The 26,801-nt window shown below is 39.9% G+C and overlaps 1 protein-coding gene and 1 long non-coding RNA gene across 3 annotated transcripts; both read right to left on the bottom strand.

Moving 5' to 3' along the window:
• Nucleotides 1-4,232: 4,232 nt before the first annotated feature.
• Nucleotides 4,233-6,446, bottom strand: LOC120556870. The gene is made up of 2 exons (XR_005638903.1): nt 6,166-6,446; nt 4,233-4,593 (listed from the first exon to the last, which is right to left on the bottom strand). It is a non-coding gene; the product is annotated as an uncharacterized LOC120556870 (long non-coding RNA).
• An 858-nt stretch (nt 6,447-7,304) lies between these two features.
• Nucleotides 7,305-26,770, bottom strand: znfx1 (zinc finger, NFX1-type containing 1). Of its 2 annotated transcripts, none has more exons than XM_039797087.1 (19): nt 26,241-26,770; nt 23,001-23,072; nt 21,936-22,888; nt 21,363-21,597; nt 20,841-21,193; nt 20,483-20,662; nt 19,997-20,103; nt 18,263-18,501; nt 18,011-18,133; nt 17,728-17,876; nt 17,270-17,416; nt 17,039-17,156; nt 15,665-15,900; nt 15,086-15,225; nt 14,474-14,606; nt 13,461-13,628; nt 10,839-10,949; nt 10,559-10,654; nt 7,305-10,339 (listed from the first exon to the last, which is right to left on the bottom strand). In XM_039797087.1, the coding sequence occupies exons 2-19, from the start codon at nt 23,044-23,046 to the stop codon at nt 7,886-7,888; spliced, it is 5,988 nt and encodes a 1,995-aa protein (XP_039653021.1). In that variant the 5' UTR covers nt 23,047-23,072; nt 26,241-26,770; the 3' UTR covers nt 7,305-7,885. The 2 variants fall into 2 exon arrangements, with proteins under 2 accessions (XP_039653021.1, XP_039653022.1); XM_039797088.1 differs by having other exon boundaries at nt 7,886-10,339; nt 15,665-15,897.
• Between the last annotated feature and the right edge of the window lie 31 nt (nt 26,771-26,801).

Below are 26,801 nucleotides of genomic sequence, written 5' to 3'. Positions count from 1 at the left end.
TCCTTTTCTGGGATTGCTCCAGTGCTGCCAGAAATTCCGCCGGATCACGTTCTTTTCGTCCGGATGTCCGTTTCCTTCCGCTTTCTTTGTGTTGGAATTTTAAACTCCGGTGGATTTATGAGGACTATGGTTAACTGCTCCTCAGATCTCTGCAGGGTAAATCCAGACATCTAGCTAGTCTATCTGTCCAATCTGAGTTTTCTGTTGCACGGCTAAAACAACTTTTAAACATACACAAAAGAAGTTCCTTCCCAAGTCTATTTTGCAGCGGCACAATGGCTCTGTCGGGCGCTTAGTGGCGCTCATGACAATTGTAATTGGTTTAAAGAAATGCCAATAAACCAGAGCACGTTGCATCCCGTAATTTTGTGTGGACTAGCCAGGCCCTCCTACGCAGCGCTGTGGAGGAAGGTCTGGCAAAGCGAGACTCATAGTGAACGCCCATTGTCAGCTGATGGAGTAGAAGCCAGAGAGTAGGAGACAGAGAGATTGTGAATAAATGAGAGCATAAAGAGTCTTCCTGAATGAACTTTCGCTAAGCTTCAAAGTGTCTCTTTCAAGTGTAAGCCATTAAAGTATGTTACAGAAGTGTGTTACCATAAATGTCAATAAGAATTTCTACTGTACAAATGTTCTTCCTGGGTTATCATATCCCAAGTACAGCTGACGGTGAAAAAATATGAAGTTTGCCAATAAAGTGCTGAGTCTGACACCCTGAATCCCAAATGTCAACCTCACTTTTTTCTTGTTGGGTTTTAGTTCCTCCTCAATTTTCACAATTTCTCTCTTTTCGCCATGTTTCACTTTGTTTTTATACCGGTTTATCTTGGCTTTTCTCTTTCTCTCTGTCTGTGTATCTCACTGGTCCAGTGGAGTGAAGGAACTACTCAATTCACTTCATATAACATCTGGTCTATCCTCCCTCCATATCATCTCTCTCTGTGTTGTCTTCTCTGTATCACAAGAGTCTCTGGCGGACTGAAAGCAGTTCTGTCAATCATTCCAATACATCCCTTTACCCATCTAACTGATGTTATCTTTGTGTCTCTCTTGTTTTTTCCATGTGAATGTGTGTGTGCGTTAGTTTCTGCCTATCTTTCTGTCTGTTTCCTTGTGTGGTCCAGTAGATGGGGATCAGTCAAATCCAGTGGGAAGTGAACAGCATGTTAACAGAGCCCAAAGCATCTGTGGGAATTGTGGCCAGGGATAGAAGGCCAGTTGAAGTTAAGCTAACCTGTCACCTACGACTAGAGAGAGAAAAAGGCGGCGATCTGCTCAGTCAGGAACTCACACCTGAGGTTGCTGACAAATTTGATGGAAATTAGGGCCACTGGGGCAGTTGAGGCAAAAGAGATGTAACGGAAGTAGTTTCTGAATAACCAGCATAATTATTTTAAGATTTTTGCGTGCCATTTAACCCCACATTCTCATTCCTCACACATGTTATGGATAATCAGAGGCACAGAAAACAAAGAGATGGTTGATATTAGGATAATTATTTATCAAAGAATGGACAGAATCACTGGAGTTCTCTTAAAAGTTTGTTTACTTGCAGCAAGTAGTCAGTTTACAGCACTTCAGCATAAGTACAGAAAATGACTGAAGATTGTTCACAACAGTGTTTTTTTTAAAGGAGTCAAGTTAGTTATTCGGTTCATGCAGTCCGTAGCTTTTCTTCTTATCACTGGTCATTCCCGGCATCTCCTCCACATTATGCGCTCTGCCCTCAGGATACATCCTGTGCTCCTTGCAAGGTCACTCAGCTTTCATGATTAACACACGAAAGACAGAAATACTAAAACAGAAATACTAAAACAACAGTTTGGATGCAAATGGTTTAACAAAGAAACTGAAGCAAAACTGTTCTAAGCATAATTTTTCTAACAGTTGAGGTGAATATAGCAAATATGTAATGCAATTAATCACAGGGGAGTTACAGAGGAAAAGTAACAAGGTCTTCTCAGTTCAGTTTTCCCCAGCAGCTCCCACAGAAAAGTTTGTGCACAATGATTTCATACTGCCACAGAATAAAGAAGCCTTTTCTGATTGGAATACAGCCAAAAATGAATCTCTCCTTACCCTATGGAGAAGATTCTCTTTACAATACTCTATTATCATTGGACAAAAGTCTTCATGCAACAATCCTCTGTGCCCTATAGAAAAACAGTTTCTTTCCGCCACTTGAGGCCTTAACGTATGCATTACAGTTCATATGGTATTTAGCTTATGCTCTGAGGAATGCCTGCTTCCTGTCACAGGAGATAAATCTCTTCTGTAGGCCTACCAATTGCTCCTCCAATATTGCAGCAGTGAACACAGCTTGAGGCCATTATGAACACAGTGTTTATAGGAAATGTACAAATGATAATTAATAAAACTCAAGGAATAATAAATCCTTAACCCTTGTGTTGTTTTCCCATCGACTATGCAACTTTGTGTTTTTCTGGGTGAAAATTTCAACATTTATTTTTCTACACTTTACTCAACGTTTTTGTCAATTTTATTCAATTTTTTCCACTTTTTGGGCGTTTTTTTAATTATGTTTTTGTCACCTTTGGTGATGTCTTGTGTCACTTTTTCAGATTTTTTTGGTCAGTTTTTTCAGCGTTTAAAAAAAAAAGAAGTATTTTTTTGTTTTTGTAGGTTTTTCCAACATTTGTCACTTTTTTCAACTTTCTTTTGTCATAGTTCTGATATGGAAAGTTTTTGTAAACGGGTTAAATGTGACCCGAGGACAACAGGAGGGTTAACAGACGCTTGATTAGGACCCCTTGGCGTTACCTTTAAGCACACTGGGTAGCCATACTTGTCAGACTGTGATGCTCCACTCTGGTCGCAGTTTTAAACACGAAGTTAGCGTTGTTTAATCAAAGAAACTAAATGTGTGCATCTGAAACAGACAATTTCCAGAGTTATGGACAAAATATTCCAATATCAAAATAGTAAACTGTTACAATCCTTACACACGTCTGTATATCTCTTTAGGCTCTTTATCTGATTAATTAAATTGGTATTACATTATAGGTGTGTGTTGTTGCAGCAAATACATCTCTCAATGAGAAAATGAGAGAAAATCTGCTAAAAATAAAGATACAGCCAGTGTTGTAATGTTACAAAGTACAAATACTTTGCTACTGTACTTAAGTAGAATTTTCACGTATCTGTACTTTACTTCGTTATTTATATTTCTAGAAACTTTTACTTTAACTCTACTACATTTCCCCTAAGCATCTTAGTTACTCGTTACTACAAAATAAAATCAGAAGAAATTTGTTACACTAGAAAAAAGCAAGTTTGGCGAATCATTGCTCCTAAATTGCCAAGATAATGCACGCTCCATTCCAGTTGGTGACCCAATGCCTGCTTGTTGCCAAGCGGCAAAACCATAGGCCAAAACTAAAGATGAAGAGAAGGAAGCATAATGACTGATAGTGTCATGGAAGCACCTGGTGCAAGCTATGCTGCCATGGTAACAGAGGATGACCACCCTGCTGACAGTGGTGAAGAAGATATTGTTACACACCTTTGGCCATAAAGTTCATAATCAAAGTTTTTCTTACTTTTACTTTTACTTCTAATACTTAAGTAACTTGTCTCCAAATTCATTTTCTGTTAAGATACTTGTACTTTTACTCAAGTATTGCTTTCAAGTACTTTATACAAGACTGGATAAAGTTGTCACTTAATTAATGGGTTAATTTACAGGGTGAAGAAGACACATGAAAGCTGGGAAAAGGAGAAGAAGGAAATGAAGAGCTTTGGATGGACAAAGCAACAGAACTAGAAATATCTTCAGAACTCGCAAACAATGACCTATACGATAAGTCATATTCAGAGTATATTCAGATGAATACGGACTCGTCGAAGAATTCTATCACTAACCTTGGAATTGCATATATTGTTCCCGAGTTTCATCTTAATATGGAGAGAAGGTTTAGGGATGGTTTATCAATTTACAGCGGAGAAATGCTCGCAATGTTGTTAGCACTGCGTTGGATTGAAGAGACAGTTGTTTGTTCAGATTCAAGGCAGCTTGAGATGCAGTCTTTCAACAAGCAGACCAGACCTTTTGATAGAATTACAACAGCCATTATACAGAATTCAAATGATGGGACTAAGTTTCCTATTTCTATAATTACCAGCACATATTGGAATCAAAGGAAATAAATTAGCAGATACATTTGCAAAAGAAGCCACTATAATCAGTGCAGTAAAAAAGTTCATAAAACTTCTCTGTAAACAACCTCATTTATTATTTAACCTAGAGACATGGTTCATCACACATGAAGATGCTTGGAGGTACACATGATAGTGAAAGCTAATCTTTTAGCAACTTTGCTTTAGATCTAAAAGAGACTAAAAATGTAACAGCAAGGCTGTTACGTATTCCATCTATGACACTGCATCGGTGTAGAAACCTTGGGCCTCAACCACCTTTACTGATGAAAAGCCTCCAAGGGAACATTAATAAGCAATTTTCTGATAATACAAACTCATTACCCTTACGGCCAACACAAAACCAGCTCATATAGACCATGTTGCATTTTCTCAGGGGTGAAGTAATACTGACATCTTTCCTTGGCTACATTTGAGCTGTAAAGAGGTGAAAATAATATCATCAAAACGAGCTAAAAACATTGAAAATTAAAATTTCAGATTGTAATGATTCAAAACCACAGTTATACAATATATACAATACTAAAATGATAAAACAATGGCAAGAATGAATATATACACACATAAGTAAGTACAAGTACTAATACCACACTGTAAAAATACTCTGTTACGGTTAAGTAAAAGTCCTGCATTGAAAATTATACTTAAGTAAAAGTATGCAAGTATCATCAGGAAAATGTACTTAAAGTATTAAAAGTAAAAGTGCTCAATGCAAAAAAATCCTCACATTTTAGAAACTGAGAACTATCAAAACCGTTCTGTCAATCAAAGTGATTAATCAGCTAGTCATTTCAGCTGTACTTTATATTGTTGGGAAGTTTCATTTATAATAAAACATCGTATTTTATAAACTACATGTGTTTTGTGTGAAAAAAATCTTAACTTGTAAAGTACTGAAGCTGTCAGATTAATGTGGTGGAGTAAAAAGTACAATATTTCCATCTGAAATGTAGAGTAGAGTAGAAGTAGAAAGTGGCATGAAAAGAAAAGACTCAAGTAAAGTACAAGTAACTCAAATGTGTACTTAAAGCTATAGTGCGTAGTTTCTGTCTCCCCCATTGAGAATTCTAAGTAATGACAACAAAACTGTTGGTGCGTCCACACGATACAAGCCTTCCGTGATTGCGCAGTGCGCACCACCCCTCATCCACAGTTGCCAGTAGCCAAGGAGGACACGTAGGATTAAAAAAACGAAAGAAGAGGTAATTATCTTCACTCGATTTTCTGCGTGCGAAAGTCATCGGACGACACTAGTTTCTGAACATAGCCATACTGAGAAACACAGAGAGAGTTGTGTGGAGCTGAGTCTTAATTAGCTTTGTATCAACTTATTTGGCAATGGCTTAAATGTAACGGACGTTCGTTAATATAAAAAAAGTTAGACACTAAAGCTTTAAGTACAGTGCTTGAGTAAATGTACTTGGTTACATTCCACCACTGGAGATAGGTCTGGCATTGCGAGACTACTACTACTACTGATAGAATGTAGTCACTGAACAAGCCTCAAACTGCGAGCAGCTGTGGTAGGTGGGGCGAGGCCAGATCCAAAATTTTTCAATGAGGGAGAAAGAGTAGATTTGCTCCCAGCCTCTTTTCATTGTTTTTTTTTTTTACTCTTTATGTGGAAAACCCATTTTAAAACTAAATATTAATCATAACAGAGTATTTTTACATACTTTAAAATGTGTCTCAAGTGGGACTTCAAATAAATGTATTTAACAGAAATTGCAACTGCATGCAAGCATAAAGAGATCCTCAAGTTTAAATACAATACATTGTTATTAATAAAGAGGGCTCTGAATTAGTCATCAAATAAATTTCTGTACTTTTAGCTTTTTATTATCTTCAAATATGTTATCTTGGGCCAACCACATGAAAAAAAAGTACTCATAATGTTTCAATCGCTAGTATAGCCAGAAAAAAGTATCAAACCACCTGCTAAAAGGCACCAGAACACAGAAAATGACATTTACTGTTAGATTGTCTCACCTGCATTTCCAATGCTTCCTACATCCATGGCCTTTAACAAAAGGTGTTACAACTTTACAGACACAAAACTAGTTTTTGTCATCTTTGTTGTGGATTTAAAAATTGCCAGTGGCACCTTAGGTAAGGTAAATGTTTTATCTTTTCACATTCCCTCCAGTTACTTGTCTTCACAGATCACTGCTCGGTGTGTCAGATCCTCCTTGTTTCAATGGTGCTTTTTCCACCCACACAGTCTTATCAGTTCTGCTAGAGACTGTAATCAAACCGAAACCGCATATTATACTGTGTGTGTGTGTGTGTGTGTGTGTGTGTGTGCGTGTGTTGGGGGGCGGGCAACTTCTTTTTTTTATGGCAGGGCTAGACTCGCTGAAACTCTGACAATAATGCATTTTAAGCCCATCTGACATGATAGATGAGACAGTCCACCCTGTAGGATATTACCGTTTTTCTGCAGTGCCTCCTTTTTGTTAAACTCTCTCTCAAACTGGTGCTTGAAACCTATAAATACTAAAATAGTGGCACCCTTTTAAAGATTGCGCAATTTTAACACTTGTCTTGACAGCAAATTTTTGTTGTTTTTTTCTCCCTGCAGACAGCACCGTTTGCATTGGAGCTGGTTTTTGTGACAGGGACACATTCATCATGTAATAAAGTGACGCAAGCGGTTACAAAATGCCAAAATGAAACTCAGCGACTGGGCGTCCTGTACAGTAGTGAAGAGGAATTGTAGCTATTTCAGGATTGTTTCTTTGGCTTCAATGCCAATGATCTCCTATTAGGAGACACAAATGATTAACTCTTGATGGCACGTATGTGTGTGTTTGTGTGTGTGTGTATGGGAGAAAGGGTTTTGTAGTAATGGAGAGGATTTTTAATTGATTATTCCCTTATTACTGTGTTTAGTACTACTATGTTGCTTTTCAATGCACGTCTTGTAGCAGCATTACAAGTTAACATGTTAATAATTTCTGCTAAGCTTAATGTTCTCTGCCTATGAGAATTAATATGAGTATTTAAAAAAATAAACATGCAGTTTAACCCTAATCATATTTTCAGAAACCTGCTTTTTGAAGGCACTGCTCTCCCTGATGGTGTTTCTTACATTATGGCTTGTGTGTAAAATTAAGAAAACAATGGGCTTATGGATTCAAACACGTTTTATTCCATTTGTTGTAAGTTGCAAGCATGATAAATATCAAGTCATGTTCTTTTACAGTGTTTTACTGCCACCTATTGTTTAGGAAAAAGACAATTGTTACTTACACAAAGAGTCCTAAACATACAGTAGGAGAGGTGTTACAGTTAATACTTGACAAATTATTTAGAATTCAAAATTAAATTGTTTATCATTTATCACTTATTCTGTGACTTGTTACAGATCCCTGGTTCATGACTTCTGCAGCAAAGCAATTTTTAAAACAAAAACACTGCACACTATATCTAAAAGTGTAAGAGAAAGTAGCAAAATGTATATTTGTTGATATAGAGGTGTCACAGAGTATTGCTATTACTAAAGTCTGTATTTTCAATGAAGAGTTTCAAAAGTAAATGTCATGCAAGAAGATTATGGTCTCAAGCAGTACAGTATTTTTGTAGACTTGTTTTCCTAGTCCAGCATGGAGTAATTAAAAAAAACAGTAAAATCATAACCTGTTGCCATTAGGTTTTGCAACCAACAGTTGGGACAGAATAGGCAACGACAGTTCTCTAAGATGGCTTTTCAGAAGTCAAGTTGATCAAAGTTTAGAAGGTTGTTGTTCTCAGACCAAGCAGGGTGCTGTGCCCCATCCATCTCTGAGGCGACTTGGTTTCCACTTGCCAATCTGTGATTGCCCCCACCAATAGTAGCGTCACAATCCGGGCAGCGTCGGCTCTCCATAGCCCCTCCACAATCGGCTATAACATATACATGGCCATTGGGACATTTGTACCAGTGTCCAGGCCGCATTCCCATAGCCGAGACAATCATCTTTCTCTCCTCCTCATTGATCCTTAAACCTGTGGGTGGAAGAATGTTGTCTAATTCCTTCATGGCTTCTTCTACTCGCAATTGGTCTTGTTCAGTAAATTGGCCAAACTTTTCCAAAACCTGGGTTATGGTTTGTACCTCGGTATTGATTTTGTCACTTTGTCCTCTCATCTCTGCCATATGGCAACGGGTGTTGAGTTCAGTCAGGAGGGTGATTCTCCGTAGCTCTCTCTGCAAATCAAAGACCTGCTGGTCTGTGAATTTTTGGTGCCAGTTGTTGAGCCAGTGCTCAAACTCCTCAAAATACTTTCCTAATCTGTTGCTATGCATGGCTGACATGTTTTCCCTTTGGACCTTCTTCAGCTTTGCAACTCTTATTAGGAAGTCCATCTTGTTTTCCAGGACCCACAGATGTTTTGCTGTGAGATATTTGCTTTCCAGTTTGTTACTGATACACATATATTCTTCTTGGTGATGCATTTCATGGAGGAGAAGGTTGTCCTTCCACTGATTTTGAAGGGCCTTCCTGTGCTCTTCAATATCCAACTGACGTCCGTTTATCTTCACCTTTACCATCTCTATTTCAGACAGGCTGCGGTTGACGTGAGATCCATAGCGTAGATTCTTGCGGATTGGTGTTCGACACTTTGGACATTCCTTCAGTTTGATGGCCACCTGTTCTCCTTCATTTGCCAGCTGGTTGTCATCCATCCCCATGTATTGGTCCATGGCTGTGTATTCAATGATGTGTCCACAGTCCTCTAGCTGAATGAACAAAGCCTCAGGCTCATCCTCAGTGCCGAAGAAAATCTCTGTGACCTCATCGTGATTACAGATGCGACATTTGCTTGGACATTTGTCTCCACACAGACCAATGCATGGGTGGCCGCAATCCAGCGTCTTGGCACAGGGTTGGGTGCATGGCAGACGATCGCATGGCTCATAGCAAAGCTTACTGCAGCTTTGGTGAGGGCACTGCCAAGCGCAGGGCTCAATGCAGGGAGCACAGGGCTGTCCACATGGCTTCATACACTTGCTGTGCACGCAGCAATTCTCACATGGTTCCTGACAGGGGGGGCAATCGCGAGTGCAAGGCTCCCTGCACTTGTGAGAGCAAATCAGGAGACGGTCACAATGGTGAAAACATGGGTAATGGAACCGTCCCTGATAACACTTGCCACAGTTACCATGACAGGGATGGCCACATTTTAGCTGTTCCTCACAAGGGGTCCTACATTCAGGCTGCTCTATGTGAGTTTTGTAAAAGCACGCATCTTGCTGGCTGTGGCCACACTTTAGTTTTAAGGTGACCTTCACCTTGCACTGACTGGTGCATTTTTCCCCACACAATGAATCACATGGATGCCCACATGGAAGCAGCTTCTGGCAAGGCTCCTTGCATATGAATGTCTGCGGGTCCCTGTGGCAAGGAACCATCTGAGTATGTTGACACTGGGGTATGATCTTCTCAACCTTCACTGGACATTTCTCTGGGCATTCTTTATGACACAGAAGGGTGCACCTGTGTCCCAGATCACATAAAATCTTCTGGCACTTTTTAAGACACTGGTACTTCTTGTGCTCCGGGTCATAGGGGTGGCAGACACGTGAGCAAACATGGCCACATTCCAAACGGAACTCACAAGGCTTGGTGCAGCCCCCCTCAGGGGCTAGTTTGAAATCATCAGCACAAGAGGCTTTTACCTGTCGATCTGGATGATTCTGACAGCACAGGGTCAGAGCACTCCCAACCTGGTCCTTCTCCTCCAGGGTGTGGAAGATGTTGCTCCACAGTTTGACTTGGCTCAGCATTGACTTATTGCCAATGCAGTAGAGACCTTTTTTGGCGCGAGACAAGGCTACGCAGACTCGATTGGGAATGTTCAAAAAGCCAACTTTACCCTGCCGGTTGCTGCGGACCAGAGACAACAAGACAATGTCATTCTCTTCTCCCTGGTACTTGTCCACTACATGCACTTTGACCCCTGTGAACTCGCTGGCAGGCATGAGATTGCGCAGGCAGTGGAGCTGCCCGGTATAGGTCGTGAGGATGGTAATTTGCTCTGGTTTGTAGTCCTGAAAGATAAGATAGCGGCAAAGAGAGACTACAAACATTGCCTCATGTTTGTTCTGATGGCTTTTCCCATCTTTAATCTCTTCTTCTAGGTGGTTGTGCTCCACAAAGAATAAATTGGTATTTAGGCCCTGTAAGACAGCAATTGATAAAAACATTCTGTTATTATTTGATATTTATGATATTCTTTCATATATTGTATACTTTCCCAAACTGACATTTTTAAATTTTTTTTAAGTCTAAGACACTATGCAGATACTTTTGATCCATGCACGCAAGCAAACAGATATTCACTGCTGAGAAAAACAAGCAGAATTGAGACGCAGCTGGAGAGCAAATAAAATATGTACCTTAATATTGTCATAGTCCAACACCGAGGGATGGTTTTCCAGCTCTGTGTAGATGTGTGGGGTCAGAAGACGGGCAATTTCTGGCTTCATACGATGCTGAAAAACAGACCAAAACACAGATAAACACAGGCAATCACATATGGATACACAGGCATACATGCACCTACAAACATAACAATTCAAGTGTAATGCTTTCAACTTAACTGCATCATCTAAACATTTTATTGATCGATAGATCCTGCAATAAGATAAACAAATGAATAGATGCAAAAACACAAACCTGGTAGTTGAGTCTGACAAAAGGAAGTCCCATGTTCACCAGCCTCTCAAACATGGACATCTCCAGGTTGAAGTTCTTAGCAAGTTCATATACTGTGGCACTGGGGCGCAGCTAAAGAAAAAGAAAAAATCACATGTGCATCATATGCTTTAAACACTTCAGTTTTCAAATCGCTTAGTTTTTATTTGCTGTACAAACGGACAACCTTTTGTGACGTAATGGAGGTTTTTAGGGCTAGAAATATGCTTTTATAATCAATATGCAAGTTTTGTCATCTCTCTTAACCTTTTTCCAACTTTTGGCTTTTCCATCCAGTGGTGATTAAGTTAATTTGGCAGGTTTACTGCCTTATATTAGCATATTTAAAGAGCCCTAGATCATAACCATGCAAGTGAAGAATGAAGAGAGGACTTCCATGGTCACAGTCAGGGTGATTGGACCATTTGAAGTCATGTAAATGTTAGTAAATACTTATTACACAATTCCCAGACAGGTGGAAGCAACCACAGTAGTAAGCCTAGACGCGATGAACAATATTCTGCTTAGGGTTTCTGTTTTAGGGTGACTGGATGGGAATATAAAATGTATGCAAATGAACTTTAACTTTCTTTTCCTGTCCTGTTAAGTTTTAGCTTTTTTGTCTATACAGTATGTGGGAGTGTTTGTGTGCGTGTGTTGGCAAACCTAATTTAGCTAGAGGACAGAGTGTGATTGTGCATGTATGTGGGAGGGGTGTCGGGGAGGCAAGACAAATTCTAGTATAAATGTGAAGCATTGTGTTCTGCTCGATTCAACACCAAACCTGTGATTAATGAACAGCACAACAATGCCAAAGCTTATTTTACTTGGAAAGTGTGATCCATCCACCTCCATTACATGCACAGATTTAAGTCTACGTTCCACAAAAACAAAGCTCTAAACACTTACAATCAAAATGAAATACTATCAAATGGCTTTAAACCCATGAAACAAACAGACCAACACATAGTTGTGCCATCAGAATACCTCATCTTACTGAAGGTGTATAAGAGGATGCACCCACCTGGGTAATACTTAGTATATAATATTAGGTGAGAGTAGCAGCATTTAAAAAAATGTCATACAAATGGTTTGCAAGATTAAGTGTTTACACTAAAACAATGGGCGAGTCCCGGAGCTATTTGGAGGGCTACTAGGATGCCATATACTGGGGACAGACGTATGCAATGTGCTTACGGTGTTATATATATATATATATATATATATATATATATATATATATATATATATATATATATATATATATATGACCCCATGATTTGTTTTTTTTGGTTTACAGTTTGTTGTTTATTATGTTATTTTATTGTATTGAATTGTATGGCTATTATTTCATCTTTTCATCTTATTCATCATTTTGTATAGGGAGGGGTTGATGTCGAGTATTAATACCTGTAATAATTTAATTTAGCTGTAGTTTAAATTGATACATTAGAGATACTTTGATTTATGCATTTAGCACATTAAATTGCACCCACTTGTATAAAAAGGTAAATGGAGCTTCAGGCGCAGTGGTAAATTACTTTTATATTAATCTGATGCACTTGATGAATAAAAATGACCATTGATTTCCAAGCCTCTATTTTGCATTCCATTCTTATACTTGTTAAACTTTCAGTGTGATTGTAAGAAAGTCAGTATTGTTTGTATATTCAAATGCATGCATAGATTCATGCATAAACAGTACAACAAGCAAATATTAGGAAGAGAGCAGAAATAAGTTACACAGCAAGAAGAGACTAGATCAGAATATTGAAATGTGTGATAGAACTGTGTGTAGTTGTGATCGCATTCTGCAGATTGCTAGACAGGCTGCCTGGCCATATGTCCTTGGCAGGCCCTGACAAGTTGTTGTAATAGTCTACTGAAATTCTAGTCTGGCTATCACCAGACCAAGCTCAATCTTTTAAGATTGAACATCAGTCTGGGGAGTCTGATCTGTATTTTCTCTACACAAGAGGCATGAATGATCAACGGGCATAGTTCAAATGACTCTGTACGCAATTGGATAGTCCTTCTACCAATCAGACCAACGATGACGTAGCAGCGACAGCGGCATCAATGGGTTGCTGCGCTTCGGTGGCCGGCTTGTTGAATGTAAACAAAAAGCTGCTTGCCGTCGCTTCTCTATTGTCATCGTGTTAAACCCGCCAATAGCACGGCAGGTGGATAAGCCAGTTTGTGATTGGTTCCCGCAAATTTGTAACCGAAGCAGGATAGATAAACGTACAGGTTTCCAGCCTGTGAAATCAAATCGCCGGCAGATCAGGCTGGGTTTACCCAGTCTACTGAAATTCAGCATGTCACTCATCACTCTTCTATATATTTTGTAATGGCTGGCATGGGATGTTTATTTTGTCCTCAAGGCAACATGCACAAACATACTGACAACCACACAAATACACAAATTCCCTCATGACAGGTTGTCCTTTCATTTTTCACCTAGGCATGTAACTAAGGTAATTTCAGTCAAAGGATGATGGCATATTAAAAAGACACCAGTGCATACATGGTCATGCAGAGTATAATGAGATGAAACCAAGGGGTTAGGAATGATTGTCCTATTTTCTCTGTGTGGATTCTCACCTGCTGATGGTCTCCGATGAGGATGAGGTGTTGGCATGCTTGGCTCAGTGTGGTGATGGTGTGGGCCTCGAGAACCTCTGCAGCCTCTTCTACAATCACCAGACGTGGACGCACTTTCTGCAGAACTTTACGGAACTTGGCTGCCCCAGTTGTTGTCATGCCAATAACCTGATGGACAGTATATGTGTTTAACTACACACCTCTGCTTTTTCATGATTAATTATATTGCAAAGGTTTGTACAGATTCCCTTAAGTATAGAAATACTCATTTTAATGCCAGCCTATTTAACAGCGTTGACTTTTTGGGGGCTCATAGACCTTTTGTATATCAGACCCACAGTTACAAAATGTATTATAACAATACATGTGTTGTACGGTCCTTTTGGGAAACGTTCTTGTTCACTTTCTTGCTGAGAGTTAAATGAGAAGATTGATACCACTCTCTGTCTATGTCTGTGCAATAATTAGGAAGCTACAGCCAGCAGCTGGTTATCTAAGCACAAAGACTGGGAACAGGAGGAAACAGCTTGCCTGGCTCTGTCCAAAGGTAACAATATCTGCCTACCTGCACCTAAAGCTCGCGAATTAACACATTATATGTTGTTTGTTTATTCAGCACTAAAGCTGAAGTTGCAGTTTGAATTCTGACTATTTCTTGGCTGGGTGCAGTAACCTCCTGGAGACCTCCTGCTGATTGCCTGGCAACCTCGCCTTAGTATCACGGTGATCCATAGATGCCGTGTGATGAAAAGTTTGTGCTACTTTCTACTAGTTCCAGTGTTGCTTTTCTTCGGTATACCCAGGACCGGACTTATATAGATAAATAGAGATATATTGAGTATTTAATGTTGCGCACCTTTCAGGAAACAACAGTGCAAGGCACATTATCATTATTTGCGATTATCGGGTAGACTGTAAAATTGTGTTAAAAGTTTTGACTAAACAAGGATCTACTGGTGGATCATTGAAAAAAAATAACATGCATACTATTCATTGCTGCAATTGTACTGTACCGTGGCTTCCTTCAGGAGACAGAAGTTCTCCTCACGTTTTACATCAGCCAATCTGTCCACTGCATTCTGATAATCCTCTTCAGTCTCTAGGATTCTGGCGCAAAGTTCTAGCCTATAACGTGCCACCCACAACCTGCAGACACAAAGGAATAATAATGGTCAAACACTGTGACAACTGACTCAATTATCTGGAAGTCATAGACTCATTATTTGCTCTGCATCTGGAACTATAATCAGAGCTGAAGTCAAAGAAATATGATGCGGTTCCTTGATATTACTCTAAGTGCAAAACATATATCTGTCTTGGAAGGAAATTGCCCCATTTGTTAGTTTAAATAATATTTACAACTATGTTAACAAGAGTCCTCACAGTCCATGTAACGTGTTATGTCTTGGCCCTCTGAGGTGAAAATATCCTCCTTTCTGGTGATTAGTTGACTTAATAATACACACTGGGAATAGACTTGCTTGGGGGATGAGAGGAAGAAAAATGAAGGAGAACAGAAATATGAGAAAGGTACTAGGAGAGGAGATTGAAAGTAAGAGTTGAAAGAGAGGCACATTGTTAGAGCACAAAGAAAAAAGAAAAGTGAAACACAGATGCAGGCCTACCGATAGAGTCTCCATCTGTCCGGCTGGCTGAGGGTCCAAATATCCAAGACAGCATCTTCCTCTTCTTTAGTCATGACCGAGCTATTCCTAAGCTCTTTCCTGATTTTGTTCTTCAGCTTTCTTTTCTGGGCCCGTTGCATCTGTACAGATCAAAACAACTTTTGAACTTATAGAGCCTCAGTTTATTAACCGTTTTAGATCTAATCTGGTAATATTTTTGTTGCTCATGAATTGAAATAGAATGTTGCAGTCTCTTTGTTTCAAATCAAAATTTACATTAAAGAGTGAGCTGTAGTTTAATGGAGGGCGAAGTGTGTCAAGGCGACAGTATGACACAGAAGTAGTGTATTTAGCCATGGTCTGTAAAAACTATGACTTTTTGGAACATAGGTTTCTATTGGACAACTCTTAAAAGTACTGTTAGCATGTGCATGTATCTACTGCTCTCCAACCAGTCCACTATTGCTAAAAAAAAATTTGCGTTCTCAATCAGTTTGCCTGATTGAACAGGGATTGCAGACTTGTAAAATGTTCATTACAATCTCCACATTAAAAACTAAAAATTAAAAATTAATTTACCTCCCATCCTTCCTCGCTCTGCTCGGCCTGTATTTCAGTTTTATCCAGGTTCATAGCCAGCATCAGTTCCTCTACCGCTCTGACAGCCTCCGCCATGTCTCCGTTCCTTTTGCCATCTCTACCACCTTTGGGACCAATGTTGTCTTCAATAATCCGCTCTGCCTGGATCAGATCTGCTTCCTCTGCGATTTCAATGAGGTCGTCCTCCTCATCCAGCTCCATCTCTTCTTCTGCTGCTATATCCAACACATTGCAGTAAGAATCAGTATGAGAAGGATTCATGCACCAGTACAACACCTGCAGAATTTTTGTTTTCACTGACAATTTATAATGTCGCATGGGGCGTAGTAAGACACAAAACAAGGAAAGGTCCTAAAATACAGAAAGTTAACATGGTATGCAGGAGAGGGGGCAGACAATATTTGTCTATATACTGTACATACCATGATAAATGGTTGAAGTTCTTGGTTTATATAATCTTCAATTATAAAAATTTGGGTCATTTTGCCATTTTTTGGAGCACTGAACACTCATGTTCATTTCAGCTGGCTTTGGAGACTGCAGACATGGAGCTGCAAGGGCTACCTGGCCGATGTTCATACACATTGCTGTGGACTGAAAGGTAATGACAGTTGCCCGAAACAGTTGACTTTAAAAGACAGAGTTTAGGTGTCCGGCACTGAACACAGCGCTAACTGGTTTTCACTTTGTTTGCTTGGAAAATGTAAAGGCCTCTGTGGAGGGAATCTTGTGTGGTTAAAATGATCCATTCACACTAACACAGTTAGAGTGTGTGTAGGTAGTTTCAGGTCCTGTTTACAATCAGTGAAAAGAAGCCAATTATCAGATCTTCTTACATCGTTACTGTGGAGCACCGCTTACATTAAAGAGGCGCTATGCAGTTTTGGCCATTTCTTTGCTATTTTCTCGCAGGTTTCTATATAGAGCTCCCCCTACAGCTTCAGAATAGATATTTGGCAGCTCCTATGTTTACTTGTGTCTGACTCCTCGCTCAGTCTGCAGTTTCCTCTTTCTCGGTTCCTCCGACAATGCTTTCCTAGCTTTCTGCTTCTTTTTTGCTGGCTCAGCCAAAAAAACTCCATTGCTACCTTGTTAGCCGGTTCCTGAATGGGCGTATGTGTGCAGTGCAGTGAAGCAATTTGTTACATCGCAAGAGCTGATATCACATGATACTTCCTGACGCTGAGGCCGGCGGCTCACCGGCCGAAAGCTGCAAGGGTGGTTTTTCACAGGCGCTAGGGGGGAGCAAGACTACCACCATTCCACCCGAAAAAAGACATAACCATTCCAATGACTCCGAAGCTGTAAATTAAGCTAAAAAAAAACTGCATACTTCCCCTTTAAAAGCCTTACCTTCATTTATATTTGCATTCTCTGTCTCCCTCTGCAGGAAGACGGTGGAACCGATACCCAACCACTCCATCATCAGACTGGACTTCTTCTCACCCCAGGTCACAAAATCATCTGGTGTCTACAAATCATTTCATAAACAGCAAATGATGAGTTTGCACTTGTCTTGTTTGGTCTATTCAGTTGTACTCAGTTTACACATATACATAAGATGTGTATGTTTTATTCCCTCACTGGTGGTTGGTTGTGTAGATTGTCCCAGTGTCTGGAAGAAATAAAGTTGCGCAAGAAGACTTCACGCAGGACGCCTTTCAGAGAACACTCCAGCTTCATGCTCTGACTCTGGATCTCCCTCTCCTTCTCACACAGCTGCCTGTAAATCTGTTAAACCGGTTATTAATACAGTGATTAGGTGGCGACATCACACAAGAATGTAATGTATGGCAACTAAAGCGGAGTAAAGTGACAAGCATATGAATAGGACACAAAAAGATGAGGTACAAAATGTGCAAAACACAACATTAGCATGATAAACTTAAATACATTTTATAGACTATAAAAGGCTAAACTAGTAGGAATGATCTTAACCTAGTCTCAACACATTGATATGCATTAAAGAAATTGCATGTAGAGCAACTTGAAACATCATGCTAAGTTATACGAGCCACACTGTAGGTCAGTCAGCATCCTACCTGATTATATGCTACACGCAGGTGAGACGGCAGCTTCTGTCTGAAGCCATGTGAGCGGGTCAGCTCCCTTAGATTGAAACGCTTCAGGATCTCACTGTTGCTGCGGCCTCCTACTCTCACTATCCCCTCTGGCAGAAATGTATGAATACCTTAAAAGCAAAGGCAAAACAGAAAGCTTATGTGTCTTTGTTTGTTGTGTTTGTTGTTAAGAGACCGTTTTAAATCCCAAAACCACTCAAACAACATATAAAACAGATCTGAAATTATTGGCATCACTGCTTACCCTCAAGGAACTGATCCAGGGCATGGTTAGTGTAACACACTACCAGCATCGGAGCATTGCCTCTCCAAATATCCTGATTTGCCAACAGAGCCTGAGCAATCTTAAGGCCAACGTAGGTTTTTCCTGAGAGAACGCAAGATGCCTGATTTTAAGGGATTTTATCATTTAACAAAATGTGTGAAATTCATTTGACACTTTTTTCACAAATTTATGAAGTCATCAACATCCAACAATGGGTTTACAATGCCTCACCAGTGCCAGGAGGTCCCTGTATGATGGTCAGCTCCTTTGTAAGGGCCAGCTGAAAAGCTCTCATCTGAGACTCATCCAGTCCCAGCTTCTCCATGCTCGGCCAGGCCGGTGCCTCCAGGCAGTGAAAGGGCAGCATACCGTCCTTATGGTCAGGGTGAGCAACAGATGACAGGTCATAAACATCTATTCTCCGCAGATAAGCTGGGGGATGCACGTCTGTGCTGCACTCCACGATGTACCTGGATGCATTATGGACAGAATTACATCTTTTAGCGTCTACTATCTGTGTAAACAGAGGATGTAGAAACTTCTCACTAATAGATCCTTGTTAATATGTTCCTTTCTCCAAAGAACATTTTTCTGTAGTAGGCCATGGTTAAAATGTACAGTTAAATCCACTGCAATAAACGTGTTAAAGCTCAATTAGTTTTTATGATTAAAGAGAACTTATGTAACTTTTGCTGAACAGCGGCCACAAGTGGCACTTACAGGATAATGGTAATGTTAAAAACATAGTGTAACAGTAGCACAAGTAGAGAAGAGTCATAAAGCCGTTGGGACTGACTCAATAACGCCAATTACTTAGCAATATCTATCTAAATTCCGCTTTCTTTGTGTTGGAATTTTAAACTCCGGTCAATTTAATCAATTTATAGTTAACTGCTCCTCGGATCTCTGCAGGGTAAATCCAGACAGCTAGCTGACTATCTGTCCAATCTGAGTTTTCTGTTGCATGACTAAAACAACTTTTGAACGTACACGTTCTACCAAAACAAGTTCCTTCCCGAGGCTATTTTGCAACGGCATCGTGGCTCTGTCCGGCGCTTAGCACCGCTCATGGCGATTGTGATTGGTTTAAAGAAATGACAAAAAACCAGAGCACGTTTTTCACCCATCCCGGAAAGCTGTGTGGATTAGCCAGACCCTCCTCTGCAGCACTTTGGAGGAAGGTCTGGCAATGCGAGACTAGGCGATACCAGACAAAGTAAGCCTTTAGCTGCAAAGTGTACTGAATTGAGCAAAAGGTGCATTTTGTTGCCTGTGAATTCAACCTTTCATTTGCAGAATAAGGGGTTATTCTTCAGTTTTTAAATACAAGCTCAAAAGCAGCATGAATTTATTTATGATAGGTAAAGGAAAACGGTGGGAGAGCTGGATAATTCATCTTCACATGCCCCCAGCTGAGGTAAGGGGTGTTTGAGGGTTTACCAGGAAAAGCTGGAGATGGTTCTCAGGGGAAACGCCTACCAGGCTGCACTGTTTGCACCACACAAATTAGCATCTAACATTAGGAAAAAACATCAAGAAAAAGAACTATTTTCGATAAACAATGCTTTGTAACTGATAACTCCCATGGTGCACTTAAGAAGGAAAAACTGTTATTTATTTAGTATTTTCAGGTAGTCACAAGAGAAAGGTCTGGGAGACAGATGGCCAACAAAGTGTCCCATAATACATTACTTTGTGGTATCTATGAAGGGCACTGGGAGTGCAGACAATAACCGAACTTTTGAACTCATCCATGCGTGATAGCCTTTTGGGAATACCGTGGCAATATAATTAAATCATGCCAATTAAGACCGTGATTGCTGAACTTGCTTTGTACCATTTCTCCCCCCCTGCTGCCCTTTGAAAAAATAAACTTGTTTTCAGTGCTGTGGGATTATATAAAAACTATGACCTTGATGGTAAAACTCCTCCACATCACACAGACACGCAGACACACACTCCTACCTCTGAAAGGGCAGGTTGTCCTCCTCCTGCTCCTGTAGGCCCTCTAGAACATAGCGATAGGCCTCAAAGTAGGCAGTGGTCTCAATCATCAGGAACGATTGATCTTTCTGTGAGATAAAACATGTTTAGTCCTTTGTATATCTGTTTCAAACCATGAATTCCCCCACACTGCACCTATCCTGCATGTTAGGAACTTAACAGTCTTGAGAGGTGCCGATTTACCTTGGTGGTCATTTTGGAAGCTGCAGTTTGATGTGCTATACAGTTATACTGAGAGGTTTTTAATCTTTTGTCAACCCCATTTATATCAGTGAAGGGTGGACTAAATATGATGAAACGCCTCTCAGTATTTTCGCTTATGTACCTGAAAAACTGGCAACTAAATTTCAATTCAGCTAGTGTTTTTAGATTAAATGGCTGAAATTAAACCCTAACCCAACTCCACAACTGCATGCATTCTGCCCTTATCAACAATTTACTGCTCACCTCAATTCTGGCCAACTTCGCTCTGCTTTCTTCAGTAAAGGCAATCTGGACCTGTCCCTTCCGCAGCTGTTTGGGGTCCCGATCGGACACTGTGGCAAATAAGAAGCTCTCAAAATTATCACACGACAGGCAGACCAGGGACCCATAGATCAGCCTCTTGGAGTTCTGCCAGACCACAAACTGTAGGAAAGATGGAGGAAGTATTTTTATTACACATGTTAATATACTCTATGTCTTCCCATTTGCTATTCAATTAGTAAAATGCCATTGTTTCTCTTAAAAATGTGCTTGATTGTATTAGTCAAATGTCATATACACACTAAATGTGACAAACATCTAAGTCCATCCAGAGACGTACCTTAAGTGGCTTAATGTCAAACTGGACTATGTAGGCAAGGCCAGTCGGCGTGCACTGGGGCACCACCACTTTTGTGTCCAAATACACTCTGATGTCATCAAAGCGCTTCATCTTCAGTGGATTATCACTCCTCCCCTTGTCCATTTGGTCCCGAAGCAATTGCTGGATCCCCTCACGGAGTGGCCGCACAAAGTCCTCTCTCAGCAGCCGGAAGTGCGTGTCAAGGTAGACGTGGGTGTTTGTGTAGCGCTGAAAAGTGAGGTTGGGTCTAAGAAAGGGCCTGTGTTCCTGATGGAACTCCTTAGGAGTTGGGTAGATGGATATGGTCCTGAAATCTTGCTGCTCTTCGTCACCTGGGTTAGAAATAGTGGGAGTTTCAGTTACTCACGTATCTATAAAACTGTGTGGCAATTAATTCATCACAAAATATTTTTTCTGCAGTGTTGGCTTGAGGGCAGGGTATCAAAATGTTTAAAAACAAAAAACAGCATTTCAGTAAAGCTATCTATAGGAGGCCATTACCTGGGTTATCACCTCCAGTGGGTAGGAGGGCATAAGTGTCCTTGTCTGAGCGTAGGGTACCCTCCGAGGATCTCTCCTCGAGGTGCTTGATCAGGCTCTGAATACTATCCACGCTCTCCTCCGTTTCAGGCTGGATGTCCACTCCTTTTGCCCTCAGGCTGTTGATGGAGGCATTGAGCACCGTCAGTAGCAAGCTCACAGCCTCGATAGAGCTAGCAGGAAAGATGCTGAGGACCTAACAAGCATTATATTGAGGATAGTTAGTTAAAGCATATTTAATTACAAGGAGTTCAACTACTAATTTAAGAATTGTTAACAGAAAGAAGCACAATCAGGCCAAAATAATGTTTTTACATTTTACATTTTCCGTAACAAAAGTTTCTGTAAAAGTTTGAACACTGTTGGTTGGACTTGAGTTTGTGTCATTTATCAAAAGCAGCTCTTCTGGGTCTACTAAATGACTTCAGTGCAAACTCGCACTCATGGTGTATTTTTCGTGCATTACTTAATTTATCCTTCAGCTGAATTCACTGACTGATTGGATTCTTACACTCATTACTTCCTCATATTTACCTTTGACAGAATAGCCAGGATGTTTTCCAGGTGCTGTGGGTACTGTGCCCTGCGGACGGGGTTGAACTCTGACCTCATGCCCCCCAGATAGTGGGGCAGGATGGTGCGGAAGAACCCAGAATCTTTTATGATGCCAGCCAGGTGCTGCAGGGTGCCTCTTTCTGTATGTGATTTGAAGGCTTTACTCAGCACCAGGCAGAGGAGTTCGACAAGGTCCTGCCTCATTTGTGTCTCGCGCAGGACCTCCTGAAGGCCAGGGTGAGAGGACAGGGTGATGGCCACTACAGATGGATCTTCCCCAGAGAGTTCTTCCAGTGCTTTATAGCCCAGTCTATGACCCTTCGGTGCCCAGACTCTGCCAGTAGAATTGGATCTCCCTCCATTTCTCTCTTGCCTGTCTCCCACATTATCTCTTCTCTCACCCCTTCTATCCACACTATGTCCTGCTCTGCTTGCACCCATTCCTGCCATCCCCCTTCTTGCTCCTTCTCTTTCAGGTGCACCTTGCTCTCCATTTCTTCTTACCCCACCTCTCTCTGCCCCTTCTCCTCCATTTCCACCTCTCCCCCTCCCACCTACTCTCGGTCTGGCTCCTCCTCCCTGTCTCCCTGCATCTGCTGCTGATCCTCTTCCTCTCTCTGCATCTGCTGCTCCTCCTCTTCCTCTCCCTGCACCTGCTCCTCTTCCTCTGCCTGCTGCTCCCCCTCTTCCTCTCCCCCCTTCCCATCCTCCTCCCCCATCTGTCTCCTTCCTGCCTTCTCCTCCTGCACCTCTTTCACCCCCTCTTCCTGGGTCTGGTCCTCCTCTTCTTCTGCCTCTCCAACACATCCCGACACCTACTCCTCCTCCATCGGTCTCCTCCCTTTTAGCTTGGTTACTCCCACGACTTTGTGCTCTTTTTCTTTGTTTCCCGCTGTCTCCACTAGCATTTTCATTTTGGCCAGTATCAGCACCTGGGGGGAAAGGGGGGGGGATATTTGTATACTGAGACCTTGAAAATGAACACCTGTTTGCTAGATTTGTACTCAGGGTTTTGCTCGATTGCCTCTCATACTGTATATTTACCATTGCTAGGTCCTCTACTCCCCGTTTTTGAAGTCGGTCTTTCCATGGTCTTGCTTGTGCATACGGCAGTTTCTGAAATTAGGGTTGGTAACATTGATGATTTCCAAGTGGCAAGTGATTATGACATGAAAGTGCACAATATATCGTTTTTTGTTTTGCTTCTTTTTTTTTTTTTTTTAACGATAAAAAATAAACACATTGCAAAAGGCTGCAGCATATCGTGAAAGCCACTCAGAGATTTGTTGTGTTAGTTGAAAGAAAATATTAGTATAAAGAACTGCACTTTATCATATATTATAATATAATATATATTATTTTTGAGTGGTGCCTTTTATATTCAATTCAATGTTCAATTTGTTCAATAAAAGAATGTTTGAAATGATTTCCTTTCATTTGTTTTAAATTCAACAAGCTATTTGTTGTATTTTAGCAGAATACTGAAGGCAGCAGAACTGAGTACTTTAATATTTATTCATAGCAAGTAATATCGTTATTGCAATATTCAACAACATTATCGCATATTTTCCTTATATCGTGCAGCCCTAGTGAAAACACATTTGATCATGATCACATAAGATTTTGAAGGTTGTGTAATTTATGTGTACTGTAAGGGCAGTGGTAGTATTCAGGTTTTTATTACTAGGGTTTTCCCTCCCATTATAAGGCTTTGATGCAGCACCCAAAGTGTTTTGGGCACCACCTCAGCTAAATACATGTCAAATCAATTGAGCATTGAGTTAGCAAAACTAACTAAATGTCTTATCTCAGAGCTAATTGTTGTAGTTGGTCCCCATTGGACTTATTTAGCAAGCTTTGTCTTCAAGCATTTTGAGCGTTATTTATTCATTATCTGCTCTAGCTTTTCCAATGTTTTAGACACAGATATGGCAATAATAATCGTCCAAAATGATGAAATTGCATTTTTTTTAATTGAAAAAACATAAAATTTTCTTGAGCGAGGACCCCTAAACCCCCAGCTTAAGTCTGCAACAAAACTAGGGCAAACACCAATAGTAATACCACAGTGTAAACATACTCTGTTACAAGTAAAAGTCCTGCATTTAAAGTCTTACTTAACCTGTTCAGATAGTAGTTTTTAGCATTAGCTAGTAGCTGGATTAAACACAATGGTTAAAATGCTGACAGTTGTAGCGGTGTAAATTGTGACTGTATTTCCCTGTAGAGGATTCCAACACTGGGACGTAACAGTCCGCAGCTGCCGTTGTCAGAAAAACAACACAGATGGTGCGTTGACTTGAAAATCGCCAGCCTGCATTTTAAGTTATTGTAAAATACCTTTTCCCATCTGGTGCATGTTTTTGTCGTTTACCAGCAATTTACTGGTGAAAGAAGTCATGTTTTAAGTTATTGTTATTACATTATTAATCAATCATTTAATTTTGACCATATGGCCTTAGCAATAAACAAGCCATTCTTTAATGTCTTAACTGTCATTTTGTGCTCCTTTTTATATTTTATATTTATACATTATAAATATATTATATATATTTCGGTTCAGGCCCCATTTTTTTTAAAACAGAGCACATTGAAACACAGCTGGAGATTTATGTTGAATTATTGATTTTATAGATTAGTATCTATAAAAATCAATGCAGCAGGTACAGTACGCACGGACAAATGGACAAGAAGTTTCCTCTGAGTAACCTCTCCCCTGAAGGTGTTTAGGGTTGTGCTAATTTTAACTCCTTTATACTGTTGGGTAGTTTGATCTACAACAATGCATCATATTATAAAAGATGTATTTTGTAGCTGAAACAAGAGGATTTTAAAAGACTTAATTAGGAGAATTTCCTCGACACATAAGGGGAAGTGTCGGAAGTTTATCGGAAGTTTATCAGAAATAAATCCCTCCTGCACCTGATATGCTAAAGTATGCTTTTTATATTTAGAGCATTTATTGACATGTTGTTATATAGTACAGTATAGCAATCTATAACAATATGTCGATATATATTTTTTATTACTTAGGCCTATCTGAATATGTAAAATAGGCTAAAGCTGTCTAATGAATGCAGTAAAAACAATAGTTGCCTCCATGTGGTGGAGTAAAATAAAAAAGCATTACATGGAAATACCCAAATCAAGTAGTATAAAGTAGTTTACAATTTTACTGTCATGTTTTCTACTATTAGCCTATGATCTGTAAGGTCACACAGTCAGATAAGGGAGTGATGTCATAGCTTCTGAGGAAAGCAAAGCATGAGTGCCCTCTGCTGGATGTAGTATAGATCTTGGAATGGGGGATAGGTTTCTTTTCACCAGAAACCAGATGAGAGCTTTTAAACGCATAATGTCTTTTGTCACAGCTGCTAAAACACACACGTTCAAGTTGAAACAAGCAAAAGGCAACGCCTTACATTTTGTTCCATCAAAATGTCTCACATTATACTCCGCAATAATGCTTTATTTAAATAATACTATTTTATTTTAATTGTTTTACTTATTCAGTTTTGATTATTAGATGTGTATTTGTTTTCAGTTTTATTCATAGTCACTAATAATTTAGAGCATTTATTGACATATTGTTATAGATTGCTAGAGTATAGCAATCTATAATAATATGTTGATGTATATTTTATATTACTTAAGCATTTCTGAATATGTAAAGTAGGCTAAAGCTGTCTAATGAATGGAATAAAAACAATAGATGCCTCCATGTGGTGGAGTAAATTAAAAAGTAGCCTAGCATTACATGGAAATACCCAAATCAAGTAGTATAAAGTAGTTTACAATTTTACTTAAGTACAATAAATGTAGGCCTACTTCGTCACATTCCACCACTGTCATGTTTTCCACTATTAGCCTATGATCTGTAAGGTCACACAGTCAGATAAGAGGGTGATATCATCTTTAACTGTCTATGGATATCATAGCTTCTGAGGAAATCGATGAGTGCCCTCTGCAGGATGCTATAGATCTTGGAATGGGGGATAGGTTTCTTTTCACGAGAAACCGGATGAGAGCTTTTAAAAGCATAATGTCTTTTGTCACAGCTGCTAAAACACACACTTTCAAGTCTAAACAAGCAAAAGGCAACGCCTTACATTTTGTTCTATCAAAATGTCTTACATCATACTCCGCAATAATGCTTTCGTTTACTTACTAAGTTTTGATAAAGATGTTAATTTATTCTCAGTTTTATTCATATTCACTAATAATTTAGCCTGCTGCCTTTTTCACCCTCTACCCAAACGCAAGAATGAAAGAGGAAGAACTTACCTAGACTGAAATCCACTTGACATTAATATTTCCACATCAAGCTTTACAAAAGAAACAGGCAGGCCTATTTGCGATCATTACAGCACCATCCTTCCGTCGGTAGTCGCTGTCTCAGCTGTGCCTGCTGCTCACACTGCTCAGTTCAAGGAGCTGCTTTTTATAGGCACTGTCTGTCCGTTTCGTTTTCGTTTTAAACAGAACACACCACACCTAGAAGTGTACTACATGCATTTGTTTATGACTAAGAGGCACGTCAGGTAACATCAGCACACATAAAAAGTTGCAGAACAGTTTAGTATGTAGCTAACGCCATATGGCTACGAGCAGTACAGTGCCATGGAATTAGGCCTAATATAAGCAAAATTAATAAGACATTTAACACAGCAGAATGGCTCAGTCATACAGGCATGTTATCGTATTGTGATCAAAGAGTACGTGTGATTAGCTAGCTAGCTAACGATAATTATTGAGCAGTATTTAATTAATTTTTGTAGCTCGTTTATAAGTTAACATGTTTTGTATGTAAAATAGACTACGTTTATTTTATTTTTTTACAAATAC

This window comes from Perca fluviatilis, chromosome 4 (genome assembly GCF_010015445.1).
Source record: "Perca fluviatilis chromosome 4, GENO_Pfluv_1.0, whole genome shotgun sequence".
Taxonomy (NCBI): Eukaryota; Metazoa; Chordata; class Actinopteri; order Perciformes; family Percidae; genus Perca; species Perca fluviatilis.
The sequence above is the reverse complement of the archived record's forward strand: the minus strand, read 5'-3'. Positions and strand labels throughout refer to the sequence as shown.